Source organism: Bos javanicus, chromosome 12 (genome assembly GCF_032452875.1).
Source record: "Bos javanicus breed banteng chromosome 12, ARS-OSU_banteng_1.0, whole genome shotgun sequence".
NCBI classification, from domain to species: Eukaryota; Metazoa; Chordata; class Mammalia; order Artiodactyla; family Bovidae; genus Bos; species Bos javanicus.
In genome coordinates this window covers 33,360,335-33,376,308 of record NC_083879.1, presented here as the reverse complement: position 1 = coordinate 33,376,308, position 15,974 = coordinate 33,360,335, and the positions used below count along the sequence as shown (strand labels likewise).

The following is a 15,974-nucleotide window of genomic DNA, read 5'->3' as shown; positions in this document are numbered from 1 at the left end:
TTGAATTAAGACAAAGCTTTAAAAAATCATACAAATGAGCTTATTTTCAAAACAGAAATAGACTCACAGACTTAAGAGAATGAACTTCTGGTTACTATAGGGGAAGGGTTGGAGACAGGGCTAGATTGGGAGTCTGGAATTGACATGTACACACTGCTTTATTTAACATAGATATCCCCAGAATCAGACTCCCTGTGACCCCTTGGACGGCAGTCTGCAGGTACCCCCTCTCTGAGCATGGCAGGTCCTCCAGCTCCTAGATTCCAACACCCCAACTTCTTCCCTTCACTTTGACCCAGGGGTAGTAACTGCCTCGAGTGGGTAACAATTCTGTCTCCCTCTGGGTTACCTCAGCGTCCCCTTCTGCTGTTCCAGGCCTCTAGCACTTACAAAAAAGATCTTCACGACCCAGATAATCACCATGGTGTGATCACTGACCTAGAGCCAGACATCCTGGAATATGAAGTCAAGTGGGCCTTAGAAAGCATCACTACGAACAAAGCTAGTGGAGGTGATGGAATTCCAGTTGAGCTATTCCAAATCCTGAAAGATGATGCTGTGAAAGTGCTGCACTCAATATGCCAGCACATTTGGAAAACTCAGCAGTGGCCACAGGACTGGAAAAGGTCAGTTTTTGTTCCAATCCCAAAGAAAGGCAATGCCAAAGAATGCTCAAACTACCGCACAATTGCACTCATCTCACACGCTAGTAAAGTAATGCTCAAAATTCTCCAAGCCAGGCTTCAGCAATATGTGAACCGTGAACTTCCTGATGTTCAAGCTGGTTTTAGAAAAGGCAGAGGAACCAGAGATCAAATTGCCAACATCCGCTGGATCATAGAAAAAGCAAAAGAGTTCCAGAAAAGCATCTATTTCTGCTTTATTGACTATGCCAAAGCCTTTGACTGTGTGGATCACAATAAACTGTGGAAAATTCTGAAAGAGATGGGAATACCAGACCACCTGATCTGCCTCTTGAGAAATTTGTATGCAGGTCAGGAAGCAACAGTTAGAACTGGACATGGAACAACAGACTGGTTCCAAACAGGAAAAGGTGTTCGTCAAGGCTGTATATTGTCACCCTGTTTATTTAACTTCTATGCAGAGTACATCATGAGAAACGCTGGACTGGAAGAAACACAAGCTGGAATCAAGATTGTTGGGAGAAATATCAATAACCTCAGATATGCAGATGACACCACCCTTATGGCAGAAAGTGAAGAGGAACTAAAAAGCCTCTTGATGAAAGTGAAAGTGGAGAGTGAAAAAGTTGGCTTAAAGCTCAACATTCAGAAAACGAAGATCATGGCATCCGGTCCCACCACTTCATGGGAAATAGATGGGGAAACAGTGGAAACAGTGTCAGACTATTTTTCTGGGCTCCAAAATCACTACAGATGGTAACTGCAGCCATGAAATTAAAAGGCGCTTACTCCTTGGAAGGAAAGTTATGACCAACCTAGATAGCATATTGAAAAGCAGAGACATTACTTTGCCAACAAAGGTCCATCTAGTCAAGGCTATGGGTTTTCCTGTGGTCATGTATGGATGTGAGAGTTGGACTGTGAAGAAGGCTGAGCACAAAAGAATTGATGCTTTTGAACTGTGGTGTTGGAGAAGACTCTTGAGAGTCCCCTGGACTGCAAGGAGATCCAACCAGTCCATTCTGAAGGAGATCAGCCCTGGGATTTCTTTGGAAGGACTGATGCTAAAGCTGAAACTCCAGTACTTTGGCCACCTCATTTGAAGAGTTGACTCATTGGAAAAGACTCTGATGCTGGGAGGGATTGGGGGCAAGAGGAGAAGGGGACGACAGAGGATGAGATGGCTGGATGGCATCACCTACGTGATGGACATGAGTCTGAGTGAACTCCAGGAGTTGGTGATGGACAGGGAGGCCTGGCGTGCTGAGATTCATGGGGTTGCAAAGAGTCGGACATGACTGAGTGACTGATCTGATCTGATCTGATCTTACACAAATTTCTGTTAAAAATAACTGATGTGTTAATGACCATATCTATTATACTAAGGCAAATATATGCAAATATATCTTATACCATAGCAACTCTACTTCTGGAATTTCACCCAAAAGAACCGAGTGTTTTTGTTCACCAAAACACAAGTTTCAAAATGTTCCTAACTGCCTATTTCTAACAGCCCCAAACTGAAAATAACCTGTGTCCACCAAGAGTTTTTTCAGTTGCTAAGCTGTGTCCCACTCTTTGTGACCTCATGGACTGCAGCATGCCAGGCTCCTCTGTCCTCCACTAACTCCATCTACAGTAGAGGTGATCAATAATTACACTTACACTGCAGTCCATGAGCGGAATAGTACACAGCAGAGAAGAGAAATAAATAGCCCTATTCAACACTAGTCATAACACTGAGACACAGAAGAGTACATACTGTGTGATTCCATTTGTATGATACTCAAAACCAGGTGATGCTAATCATTGGTGACGAGAGAGCACTTATTTTCTAAGGGTGCTATCAAGTGGATATTTTTGATTCTTGATCTGGGTGATGGTTCACTATGATGTAGATTTCAGATGTGTGTGCTTGGTTGTAATTCAGTGGGAAATTTTAATGTTTCAGTCCAAGTTCTAGACTGAACCATAACCGCTTCAAAGAGATGCCAAGTGGCAGAGTAGGAAGGCTTGGTAGGAACTACCAAATCTAGTAGAGTCACAAGGGGCAGAGAGAGCCTGGGAATTTACAAAGCAACAGCAAAGTAACGCAGGTATTCGGGGTGTTACGATGAATGGAAATGACTCCAGGGTCAGAGAAGGCCAGTTCTGCACAAGTCCACTATGCGTGCGTGCTGTCGCAGAGTCGTGTCTGACTCTTTGGGACCCCATGGACTGTAGCCAGGCTCCTCTGTCCATGGGATTCTCCAGGCAAGGATACTGGAGTGGGTTGCCATGCCCTCCTCCAGGGGATCTTCCCGACCCAGAGATCGAACCCAGGTCTCCTGCATTGCAGTTGGATTCTTTACCATCTAAGCCACCATGGAAGCCCATACAAGTACACTGCTGTTGCTGCTGCTGCTGTTAAGTCACTTCAGTCCGACTCTGTGCGACCCCATTGATGGCAGCCCACCAGGCTCCCCCGTCCCTGGGATTCTCCAGGCAAGAAAACTGGAGTGGGTTGCCATTTCCTTCTCCAATGCATGAAAGTGAAAAGTGAAAGTGAAGTTGCTCAGTCGCGTCCGACTCTTAGCGACACCATTGACTGCAGCCCACCAGGCTCCTCTGTCCGTGGGATTTTCCAGGCAAGAGTACTGGAGTGGGGTGCCATTGCCTTCTCCAGGCAACCCCAAAATACAAGAAATGTAGACTAACCTAGGTAAAACTCGTTAGTTGTTGAAACAAAAATAAGGGAAATATCCTAAGCTGGTTCTCTTATAAAGATGCATATATATACTTATGTGATGTACTTTATCAAATGAAGTATATATTTCTTTATATTGAGCAGGTTAAAAACACCTAAAAAGAAGTTAAGTTCTACGTGTATCACAGAAACCTACTGGATGCCACCAGAATTATATGATGCCAGGTCCTCCATCCCCATGCCAACCGTAGGAGGTGGGTGTTAATCCCCTTTTACAGAATTCACACCAAGGTTCAAAGACTAGCAACCCTCCTCCAAGGCCACACAGCAAGCGGCAGTGAAGTGAAGTGAAGTGAAGTCGCTCAGTTGTGTCCGACTCTTTGCGACCCCATGGACAGTAGCCTACCAGGCTCCGCCATCCATGGGATTTTCCAGGCAAGAATACTGGAGTGGGCTGCCATTTCCTTCTCCAGGGGGTCTTCCCAACCCAGGTATCGAACCTGTGTCTCCTGCATTGCAGACAGACACTTTACCGTCTGAGCCACCACGTGGCAGAAATGGGTTCAAACCTGGACCCATCTACTTCCAGCGCGGGTGGACAGAACCAACTCTGTCAAAACAGGGAAAGCTGAGCCTGGCAAACAAATTCCAGTTTCAAAATAACAGTCAAGGACCCCGGGCAGAGTCATGGATGAGACAGCTTCATATAATAAGTCATTCCGGTTCCAATTTTCCCTCTGTGCATTCTGGACACTTATGTGCACACACACGTGGCAATTTTATATACATGATACAGATGGCAATCAGTCTTCTAGAGCTGTTATGTCTACTGAGTAAATCATGTCTCGTGTAAACTATGGTTTTTCTAAATGGAAAGACCTGCATTTCAAGATGTGTGAAATTAAGATCCCAGTTTTATGTTTAAAACTGATCTTAAAGCTGCCATTATTTTTACCCCTTTTTTATCATCTCTCATCAAAAAATTTTGACATTAATTCTAAATTTCTTGTTCTTGATTTGAATCTACGTCCTTCACTTTTTTTAAAGTTTAAATTTATTTACTTTAATTAGAGGCTAATTACTTTACAATATTGTATTGGTTTTGCCATACATCAACATGAATCCGCCATGGGTGTACACGTGTTCCCCATCCTGAACCCCCCTCCCACCTCCCTCCCCATACCATCCCTCTGGGTCATCCCAGTGCACCAGCCCCAAGCTTCTAGTATCCTGCATTGAACCTGGACTGGCAATTCATTTCTTATATGATATTATACATGTTTCAATGCCATTCTCCCAAATTATCTCCCCCTTCCCTCTCCCACAGAGTGCAAAAGACTGTTCTATACATTTGTGTCTCTTTTGCTGTCTTGCATACAGGGTTAACGTTACTATCTTTCTAAATTCCATATATATGCGTTAGTATACTGTATTGGTGTTTTTCTTCCTGGCTTACTTCACTCTGTATAATCGGCAAATACTTAGGAATATATCTACCTAAAGAAACTAAAGACCTATATATAGAAAACTATAAAACACTGGTGAAAGAAATCAAAGAGGACACTAATAGATGGAGAAATATACTATGTCCTTCACTTCTGAGTGTAAGTGTTGACGGCATTCTGAACATTTAACTGTGAAAAGTAAAATGACCATTACAGCCAACCCCCTACATTTTATCTCAAAGTACTGTGGGTTATAGTTAATATTCAAAAATACCAAACAGTCTAGACAGGTTTTCCAGGGCTTTATCATTTCATCTTTCAGTGACAAATCTGCAGGACACACGTGTGCCCAAGTAGTGCCATGATTTTCAGGAAAGGGGTTAATCATTTCTCTTCATCATCTTTCACTTGCTCACTTGAAAGGCACTTAAATCACAGTAACATTCATGTTTTCAATTAAGAAAAAATTCTCAGAAGTCCAAGAAATCTTCTATATAAGTATTTTGGAATGAATGGGCCAGTGAAAATAGTTCATCTCTGGTTCTTAAAAAAGAGAGAGAGGGCAGAAGGACGGAGTTGTCCTCCTTGCTCTACTATCTAAGAAGGGGAGGAAAAGGAGGATCAAGGTTGATGACAGGGAGTGAGGTTCTCACTCATGTGCATCACTCATTCTTCCTTGCAATATATAGGCTGCTCCTCAAAAAATGCGAGGGCTCTACAAGCACACGGGCATGTGCTCGCTCAGTTGTGTCCAACTCTTTGCAACCCCCTGGACTGTACCCTCCAGGCTCCTCTGTCCATGGGATTCTCCAGGCAAGAATACTGGAGTGGGTTGCCATTTCCTCCTCTAGGGGATCTTTCTGACCCAGGGGTCTCTTGTGTTTCTTGCATTGGCGGGTGGATTCTTTACCACTGAGCCACCTGGGAAGCCCTGTATGAGCGCAAGACACGTGATCTCCCTGGTGGCCAGCTTCCAACCCACTGTCATGCTCCTGGGCCTTCCTCTGGGTTTTTTAAGTTCCTGCGGCCACCCACTCTGGGTCTGGGGATTCCTCCACAGCGTCCTCAGACACTGTGATTTTGTTCCTGTTCAAGACACGAAGGAAATAAACAAAATAGGGAAGTGATCATGTTAAAAATGTCATCTAAGCACTAACCAGGACAGACCCTGCTTAGCTTCCAAGATCAGATGAGATCAGGCACCTTCACCTTCAGGGCAGTGTATAGACTTAGAGAACGAACTTACGGTTACCGGAGGGAAGCAGGAGGAAGGGATAGTTAGGGAGTTTGAGATGGACATGTACGCACGACTACATTTAAAAGAACCAACAGGACCTACTGAATAACACAGGGAACTCTGCTCAATATCATGTAACAACCTAAATGGGAAAAGAATTTGAAAAAGAATCAATTCAGTTCAGTCACTCAGGCATGTCTGACTCTTTGCGACCGCATGGACTGCAGCATGCCAGGCCTCCCTGTCCATCACCAACTCCTGGAGTTGACTCAAACTCATGTCCATTGAGTCAGTGATGCCATCCAACCATCTCATCCTCTCTCATCCCCTTCTCCTCCCGCCTTCAATCTTTCCCAGCATCAGGGTCTTTTCAAATGAGTCAGTTCTTCTCATCAGGTGGCCGAAGTATTGGAGTTTCAGCTTCAGCATCAGTCTGAAAAAGAACAGATATATGAATATAACTGACTCACTTTGCTGTACAGCTGAAACTACCACATTATTAATCAGTTATACTCCAATATAAAATAAAAAGTTAAAAAACTGACAAAAAAATTAAATAGAATAAAAACAAAAAACTCCCAGCAAGTCCACTCAGCCATAGCTGCCGATACCTGACTCACTGGGCAGCAACCCATCAAGTCCATCAGGTGCCCGAGACACTGCCCTTCCCTCCTGATGACCGACAGGGTCAGTCTCATTTCTGAGCCCGCCTAACCCCTCTCCCCAGATCCCACCAGCACACCACTCCCTCAAGAACAGGCTAGGAGTAGACGGAGTCAAACACCCATGACTCATTCTAATGCTTCACTTTGACAGACTAGAGGAGGACCAGGCCAAGTTCCTGGGAAGTCACAGTGTTAAAGTCGATTATAAATAAACGTTATTCCTTTTACACACTCAGGAAGTTTAAGCAACTAAAAGCAAGCATCTGTGCATTAATTTAAACCACTTCAATGAATAGCTGGGCACGTGTGTGGTGGGAAGATGTTATGTAAGCAAAAGACTGCTGTGAATTTGCAGGGAAACACTGCCAGAATCTGAGAGAAAAAGGGACGAAGGGTGATCGCTGTTATTGGGCAGGAGCCACTTGAGAGAAAGCGGTATTCCAAACTTTCTGAGCCCCACTTGTAGCTCTATTTAAACTTTTCTCCAGATGATTAGTGGTAAAGAATCCTGCTAACGCAGGAGACATGGAGTTCGAACCCTGGGATGGGAAGAACCCCTGGAGGAGGGCATGGAAATCCACTCCAGTATTTTTGCTTGGAGAATCCCATGGACAGAGGAGCCTAGAGGGTACAGTCCATGGGGTCACAAAAAAGTCAGACGCAACTTAGTGACTAAACAACAACTTTTCTCTCACGTGCCCAGAGCTTCTGCCCCGCTTGCCTCGCCAACCCCAGTCTCACCTTCGTGCATTCCTCAGGAGATGTTTTCAGAGGAAACTTAAATCCTAGTTTGTAACAAAACACAAAGAAGATACACAAAAAGTCACAGAATTCATGGACCATGACAGTTCAATCTTGAAAAAATGAGCTCAAGGTAAATTTAATAAATGAAATATGTCCTTAGTCAGGAGTCTAAGGACTTGATCAGAAGCGGAAGGCTGGCTTGAAGGTGAGCATCACAGAGTAAACACACTGGAAAAACACATTTGTCTCAATGGTCTTCTCGCCACTTTGGCTGTTGATATTCTCGTTAAAATTTAACTTTCCCAGCGGCAGCATTAGAGATAGGAGACGGGGAGTTTCCAGGTTCTCAAGTGGATGCCAAGACCTAGTTAATTTCTTCCCTGCTGTCAAAGGATCTGACTTTCTTACAAACGGGAACCCCAAATGCCCCGAACCATCATGAACCAGCCGACGCTGAAGCTTTCCACACAGAGAATGTGCTGCAGTAGACTATTTCCTGTCTGTATATGCTTTTTCTTTTTCCAACCGTTTACAATGTTTCTGTAGGGTACACGTTACACTTCACCAGTTCTGATTTCCTGGCAATAAGGAAGGTATACCAAAAACCAGGTGTTTGAATGTTTTTATGGCTACTTTGTCAGCTACATTTCTCCAGCTTTGACCAAAACTGAAGAGATCTGAAGTTGCTTCTAGGGATGTTGTATTTTTTTGAAAGACCAAGTAGCATTCACTAAGTGAAAAACTCATTTCCTTCATTAAAGTGCACTTTTGCTTGAGTCACGATATTGAAAAGAAGACAAAGTCAGATAGTCCCGTATAGAGAAGCAGGCACCCTCCATCTCTGTGTGTTTAGAAAAGGCTGCTGAGAACACTGCACGGGGACCCAGCACCAAGTAACGATGGACTGGACTATGTGTGTGAGCCACTCAGTTGTGTTCGACTCTTTGCAACCCCCCAGGCTCCTCTGTCCATGGTGATTCTCCAGGTAAGAAGAGTGGAGTGAGTTGCCATTTCCTTCTTCAGAGATCTTCCCAACCCAAGGACTGAACCCTCATCTCCTGCCCTGGCAGGTGGATTCTTTACCACTGAGCTACCTGGGAAGCCCATGGACTAGATTAGGGGTTGGGAAAGTGAAAGTTGCTCAGTTGTGTCCTAACTCTTTGTGACCCCATGGACTATATAGTCCATGGAATTCTCCAGACCAGAATACTGGAGTGGGCAGCCTTTCCCTTCTCCAGGGGATCTTCCCAACCCAGGGATTGAACCCAGGTCTCCTGCACTGCAGGCAGATTCTTCACCAGCTGAGCCACAAGGGATTGGGAAACCACAGCCTAATGGCCAAATCTGGCACACTGGATTTGTATAGCCCATGGGGTGGCACAGAGTCGGATACGACTGAAGTGACTTAGCAGGTAGCAGGGCTAATGATAGCTTTTACATTTTGAAATGGCTGGGAAAAAAATCAAATCAAAAGTAGAGTATTTTGTAACATGTGAAAATTACATAAAATTCAAATTTCAGTGTCCATCTATCAGGTTTTATTGGAACCCAGATGCGTTCATTTATGTGCCTTCTATGGCTACTTTTGTGCTGTAACAGCAGAGCCGAATAGTTTGAGAGACAACAGGCAAAGGCTAAAATATTTACAATTTGGCTTTTTACAGAAAAAAAAAAAAAAAGTTTGCCAATCTTTCGTCTGGGCGATCTCTGAGGCTCCTTTCACCTCCAAATTCCTAGGAATTTGACTTCCTTAGATAAGCTAGAATCCTCCGTCAAAGACAATGTACAGAACACACACTAGCCTGATAGTATAATGACCCCAGAAGAACTGTTTGTTTTGGGCTGTCAACATTTCCCAAGACACATGTAAAATGATACCCACTGACTCAGAACACACCATCACTTTCCCAGATATTAATCACCTTTAAAGGCAGGCTCTTGGTTCTAGAAAGCAGTATTTATGATTTTTAGCAATTTTACTCTATTAACAGGTTTAATAGACCATCTGAAAAATTACCAAGTAGAATGAAAATTAAAAAAAAAAACAACTCCCCTAATAATTCATCCCATAAAATATTTATTAATAAGTAAAATGATTTTCCCCTGCCTTTGGTTATTAAGAGGTTTGATGGAGTATCTTGTTGACACCAATTGCCAACAACGGTTTTACATTATTCAGTCATGAGATAACAGGTAGAGATGTATATAAGCAATCAAACAGGTAGACAGATGATTGATGACAGATAAGCACAGATACAGATATAAATATGTAAAAGACCATTATGACCATTTAATTACAAATCTTGGTTTTGCTAGCATTTGGAAATTTACTGGCATACATTTTGACTTATTTCTTATAAGTGAACAATACACAAATAAATTCACTTGAGACTCATAATTCACAACGCTGGTAATGAATACAGTGCTTGCTGAGGTCTAAGAGAGAGGAAAACAAGAACTAACTGTGGGGAAGAAAGACAATATCTACTCTGAAAAGCTCTTCTCAACTTAACATTCCCTCTTGCTTGAAAAATAAGACGTTTTGATAACGACAGTATAATAAGCCTAGGATTTGCACAGTACATCGTATTTGTGGTTTAAATTTCATCCCAAGCCTGGGATTATGGCTGAGAAACGATACTAAGTATCTTTATAAAGCATGTGAGTTTTTGTAGGGAAAATAAGAAAATGCTCTCTCAGATCTAGGCAGAAGGGCTGATGTTATAACATTTATAAGAACAGTAATTACCTGCACTCAGCACCATATGGACATGGAGATCTCAACACCAAACAGAATGAAAGCCAAGCCATACCACACGACAAAATTAAAAATTAACCTGGAGAAGTAGCAGGTGATACAGTTTATGATTTCAACACAAAAACACTTACTTCTTCTCAGATATCAAGGTAAAGCCAGAAATTTAAAAGATACAATCAAGAAGGGGATGAATGGTTTTATTACTACACCATCCACTACTTCAAGATTAAAATAATCCCAGAGTTCTGAAATGCCATCAGTTAAGAACTATACAATTTCTTTCAGTCTTTTTTTTAACGTAGAAAATCACTTTGTAATAAGATCTCTACACAAGGTAAAAAAGCACAAAACAGACCCCCAAAAAAGCACAAAAATAGATAATATATATATCTTTTTACAACAAATTAAGATGTGCCTGGGAAATACTGAGATCAAGGACTAACGTTTGAGTCCAGTTTGGCTTCCTTTTATAAGAACTGTTGTTCTTTGCATCTCCCCTAAAACCTTAGATGCTTATTAGAAACCACCCCAGGTAATGGGGAGAGAACAGCAATTCTGATCTTGTACAAAAAAAAAAAGAAGAAGTAATAATAACAAAATAATAAAAACACTTCATCTGTTTACAAAATTCTTTTGACAGCCATACCTCAAGGGCACTTAAAGGCTTACAGGTGTCAAGGAGCCATATCTCCAGAGACTGCTCTTTCCCATCGTAAATCAATCATAAACCAGGATAAACAAATCTAGACATGCTAATTCGGAGAAAGATGTTTTCATACAGCTTGGGGGCAAATGAAGCCATCCAACAGAACTGTGCCATAAGCAACACCGACAGGCACAGACTTCCAGGCTGGGATCCTTCCCAAGCCCACAGCGCCCGCTCACCCCTGTCAGGTCCAGGCCCCCAGCCACCCTCTGAGTTACACGGTCACCGCTGGGTACATCTTCTGTTCACTGTTAGTGTGAGGGAAGGGAGCCTGGAGCTGCCTGTAGCCCGTCTGCAGCCCATCCAGGAACGGGGGCACCGGGGTCAGGGGCACCGAGTCTGGCTGCACGGTGTACCCCACGAAGGGGGGATGGAGGTACTGCCCCTGATGGGGCACGATCTGGGTGGCCTGCTGGCAATTGAGCACAGAGAAGTTCGTGGGCATGTTCACGTACACATTGTTCATGGTGCCCTCGGGCAGGCAACAGTTGGTCTGGGACCTGGTCGGGGGTGCCCGGGCCCCCGAGTTGGCGCTGGAGCTGGAGCTGGCGGCCGTGCTGGACTGGCGGGAGGAGGAGCCCCGAGAGGTGCTGGCACTCGGGATCATGGGGATGGTCTCCACCAGGCGGGGCCCTCCCGGGGCCCGGCTCAGCTGTGGCTCCTGCTTGGGCCGGAGGCATCTGCAGCAGCAGGCAGCCACGAGGGACCCCAAGACGATGAAGGCGACAAACACTGACCCGACGATGAGGAAGGGCACGTAGATGGGGACTGAAGAAAAGAAGAAAGATATACCATGATGACTTCCTGGAAGGAAGCAGTAAAAATCGGTGATGGGCAGCAGAGGTGAATAAATGCACTGTACCAGTACCCAGAATCTCAGAACTGCGGCCGGGCTGGTGTGCGCGCTTGTCGGCAGCGCACAGCACAGGAAGCACCGTCCTTTATCCGGGGCTTAGGAAAAGGGGGTGAGGAATAGGACCTGCCTGCAGACTCGATGGGGTGGGTTCCCAAAGCAAAGCTGTTAACGCTGACAGCTAGACTCCCCAATCGCAACACTCTTTAAGGCAGATATCCAATTTAGCAAAAATATGAGTTTTGCAGATTGAGTTTATTCTAAAATTCCTACTGTAACTGCACTGCCCACATTTCAGTCCGCCCTAAAGTTTGTGCGGTCTGCACAGAAATGAGTCGATAGTATTTCAAAGTTTTCTCTTTTCCCCAGAAAGTTATTCGCATTCCTTGCAAACTTCTTTGACCATTTTTTCGCAGGTTCTTGTTTCACAGGCAAATAGATAAAAAATCTAGGTCACATCCTAGTCACAACCATTTCCAAAAAGAGTTTGTAAGGCACAAAGGTCAAAGAAGGGTTTTAAGGGAAAAAAGCCCTCCCATACACACTTGCCAAGCTGAAGGCTGGTAACTGGGAGGTGGGCCTGTGCGGGGGTGGGGGGGGGGGGGGGGGGGCGGCGGGGGGGAGGGAGCAGGGGAGCTGTCCAGACAATGCGTCAGCATGAAACAAGGTACCCAGGAGGACAAGTATCTCCAGGGGCGCTGAGAAGGGCCTAGGCAGGACCAGGTGGTGGAGGAGGAGTCACAGGCCTGGCTTAGGACACTGAATTCTGTGTGGAGAACCACAGGGAAAGCCATAGAACATACAGCAGTGGGCATCGTACCTAGCCAGTAAGATTTATTCCAGAAAATAAAACTGTCAAAATAAAAATAAACACTTTCCTAAAATCAGTAGTGAGCTCCATTTTTAGAATCATTCTACTTACAAAGATCTTGGGGGGTGCCGTGGGCCTAGCACTATGGGGTTTCAGAAGCTGGACACACGGGCTTGATGGGGACTGAGAACCAAGAGGGAAGGGTCTATGGACCCCACCCTACATGACCAAGAGCCCATGTCTTTTGAGGTGTTCCTTCCCATCTCCCTGACTATCTGATAAGACACGAGGACAAGGACTGGTCCCACTGGTCTCGGCCAGTACACGGTCCAGGAAGATGCGCAGCTCCCCAGCACCCGAGGGCAGAGACTCAAAACACCCTCTTATCCTAACTCCGCTAGGGCAGCAGCTGTTCTAACCACACTCCTCTGACAGCACTGATATTTCTGGAGTTGGTGTTTCTAGGACACAGAACCAGACAGAGCCACAGAGAAAAGATGGCTTGTCAGTAAAACATACTTTATTAAGCATGTAACCAAAGGCTGATGATGGAAGATAACATTTTCTAAATTAAGATACCAGCCTTATATGTTATTGAGAAGTAAAGGAATTAACAGTTAAGAAAAAGTACCCCAAACGTTATACTGTAACTAACTGAAAGCAGTCTAAGTCCACATAATGAGTTTTGGGGAGAAATAACTGTTCTCTTTCCAGGATTTTAATCAGAAGCCTAAATAACTATGCAGGGCAGAGAAGGCAGTGCTCCTAGAAGCCCTGGAGACTGCTTGATTAGACATGCTATCCTTCTGGACTGCAGAAGCGCAGGGTTTTTAGGAAAACAGATCCAAAAGTGTAACTCAGAAGGCATCCGCTCACACAACAGGATCGTGAGAAGCCGGCTGCCCACCAACTAGTCCGCAGTCACCGTGGCGTCTGGGAGGCCATCTACAGCCAACTCGGCAGGCCCTGGGAGCCGGGTGCCCTTGGCTCCTCCCTCCAGCTCCAGGTCTGCTCTGTGGCCACACACCCAGCTGCACTGGGCTGGCCTTCCAGGACAGCTCCTCGACTGGAGTCACCCTCCCTTCTCCTCTTTTGAGTCAAGGCAGAGATCAGGAAGGGTGGCTCACAGAAATGTGCGACCGAAGGACACCGAGAGGAGCTGCCTCTCACAAGCCCAGCCAGTTCTGGGAAGAGGGACCAGCAGAGCGGGACTCAGGCAGCTGGAACCCAGGGGGCCCAGGGTGCAAAGTCCTCTCCTTCTCAATGCCTGCCAAAGAAACAGAGATGCCGCTCTGGGCTACGAGTGCCCTCCCACTTCCATCGGACCATTTCCTCCCTCCCCGGACACATCCTGGGTATGTCTTCGACGTAGGAAGGGGTCTTGGAGGCTGGTGACAAGCAGAGGAAGTGGAACCTATCAAATGCTTTCAGGCGTATATTTTTCCAACTCTAACTTGGGCAATTTGAAAAACTATAATAAAAAAAAATCAAAGCCATAAAGAGCAAGCCTGGCAGCGCTCTGATGTCGCACTCGCTAGGTAAGGAGACACGGCCGGGGGAGCCGTGTCTTAGAGAGAGCTAGACTCTCCCGGGCTCTGGGGGCGCCGCGTCATCATCACCCCGGGGAAGGCCCCGGAGCTGTCTTCCCTCTGGGGAGCCCTCGAGTGCCACCCCCAGGACAGGACCCTTTCCCGGGACTTATACTCATGGAGACAGGAGACACGGGGAGGGGCACTGAGACCCCCGGGGAGGAGGAACGTGGGGCGTCTGTGGCCAACCCTGACTTGCACGTTATGATCTTGTTTGTTTCGGGACTCTCTAGCTGACTGATGGAGCAACTGAGGCCCAGGGCAGTGAACCGGTGTCCGGTTCCGCACACATTAAAGGCCGGGCCAGAGTGCAGACACCGTCCCCCGCCCACCAACCCCCGCCCCAGTCCAGACCCCAGGCCCGCAATCGTAGGCTCATAACTCCCTCCCCCTCTCCAGGCTCGCGGGGCAAGCCGGCGAGCCAGCGCCCCTTCCGCCCCTTCCGCCTCTTCCGGCTCGCCCTGCTCGGCCCAGCCCGCCTACCTGCCGAGCCGTCGGGGCCGTCTTTGTCCGCGCGGCCGGGCTCGCCGGCGCCCTGCTGGCGATCGTTGTCGCAGCCGCCCTGGTCCAGGCGCGCGTCGGCGCTGGAGCAGCAGTAGCGCAGCGCGCAGCTGCCGCAGCAGATGGTAGCATCGCCGCCGTCGAAGCGCTCGGGGCACTGGAAGCCGATGCGCCAGACGCCCTGCGCGTCCAGCCAGCCGTGGCAGTACTCGCCGCTGGCCAGCGCCCCGGCCGCCAGCAGCGCAGCCAGCAGCAGCCGCAGGAGCGAAGCGGCGTCCGGGTGGCGGCCGGCCCACATGGCACCACCCTGGGCGCGGGCGGCGCGTCTTCCGAGGGCGCAGAACCGACTCCGGCGCCCTGGTCCCCGCGATGCCGAGGCCGGGTCCTCTTCGCCGAGTGTCCGGTCCGCGGGTCACCGCCCCCGCCGCGACGTCCAGGACCTAAGCCATGCCCTCCCTCGGCCGGCGGCGCGGTCCGAGCAGAGGCAGCCTTGGACTCGTGGACACTCGCCTACCTAGCTCTCCGAGTTACGAATCAGAGGGTCCCCGGGGCTGCCGTCGCGTAGCCCCCGGAGGCTTCAACTGCGACGGGACCCTGCCCGTGCATCCCCGAGGGGGCGATCAATCTAGCCGGACCACCAGTGGGCGTCCCCGGAGCCAGGGCGCTCCGCAGAGTTTAAGCCCCGGGGTCCCGAGTGCGTCTCTTCGCCTTTATGCCCCGCGCGGGCTGTGAGAAGAGCCCAGGAAGCCGGGCAGCGGGCGCAGGGCTCCGGGCAGCAAGTGCAGCGGTCGGCCGCGCCCAGCCTTCTGCGCTCCGAGCTCGGTCCGCATGGCTCCGGCCGCGCCGCCCGGGTAGCGCACCTCCCCACCACCCGGCCGCAGCCCCCACGATCCGCTCCGCTGCCGGACGGTCGGTCCTCCAGATGCTCGCCGGCGTCCGGGACGTAGACGAGGGCCCGGAGCGCCCCGCCGCGGTCCCGGGAGCCGGCCGGGCTGGCGGTGGCAGCGGCTGCTGCTGGGCGCGGATCCAGGCGGGCGGCTCGCCCCGCTCTCCTCCTCTGCTCTCCGGCCGCGGCCAGCTCTGTCCGGCGCTCCTTCTCCCCGGGCGGTGCGCCCTCGCGGGGGGCGGGGGGAGGTGGGTAGGGGGCGCGCACAGCCGGGCGCCTCCCACGGAAGTCTTGACCCCCCCGGGGCTGCGGACGAAGCCGAGAGTAGGGACCCCGCGCGGACGCGCGCGGCTCCGACTCTGGGGCCCGGCGGCAGAGCTGCGCTCTTAAGAGGGGCGGGCGCCGCGGACGCGCATGCGCGCTGGACCACCGCCCCCTGCTCCGGCCTC

The 15,974-nt window shown here is 48.3% G+C and overlaps 1 protein-coding gene across 1 annotated transcript; it reads right to left on the bottom strand.

The window, feature by feature from the left end:
• Positions 1 to 9,479: 9,479 nt before the first annotated feature.
• SHISA2 (shisa family member 2) lies at positions 9,480 to 15,621 on the bottom strand. The gene is made up of 2 exons (XM_061434932.1): positions 14,622 to 15,621; positions 9,480 to 11,653 (listed from the first exon to the last, which is right to left on the bottom strand). The coding sequence occupies exons 1-2, from the start codon at positions 14,935 to 14,937 to the stop codon at positions 11,100 to 11,102; spliced, it is 870 nt and encodes a 289-aa protein (XP_061290916.1). The 5' UTR covers positions 14,938 to 15,621; the 3' UTR covers positions 9,480 to 11,099.
• Between the last annotated feature and the right edge of the window lie 353 nt (positions 15,622 to 15,974).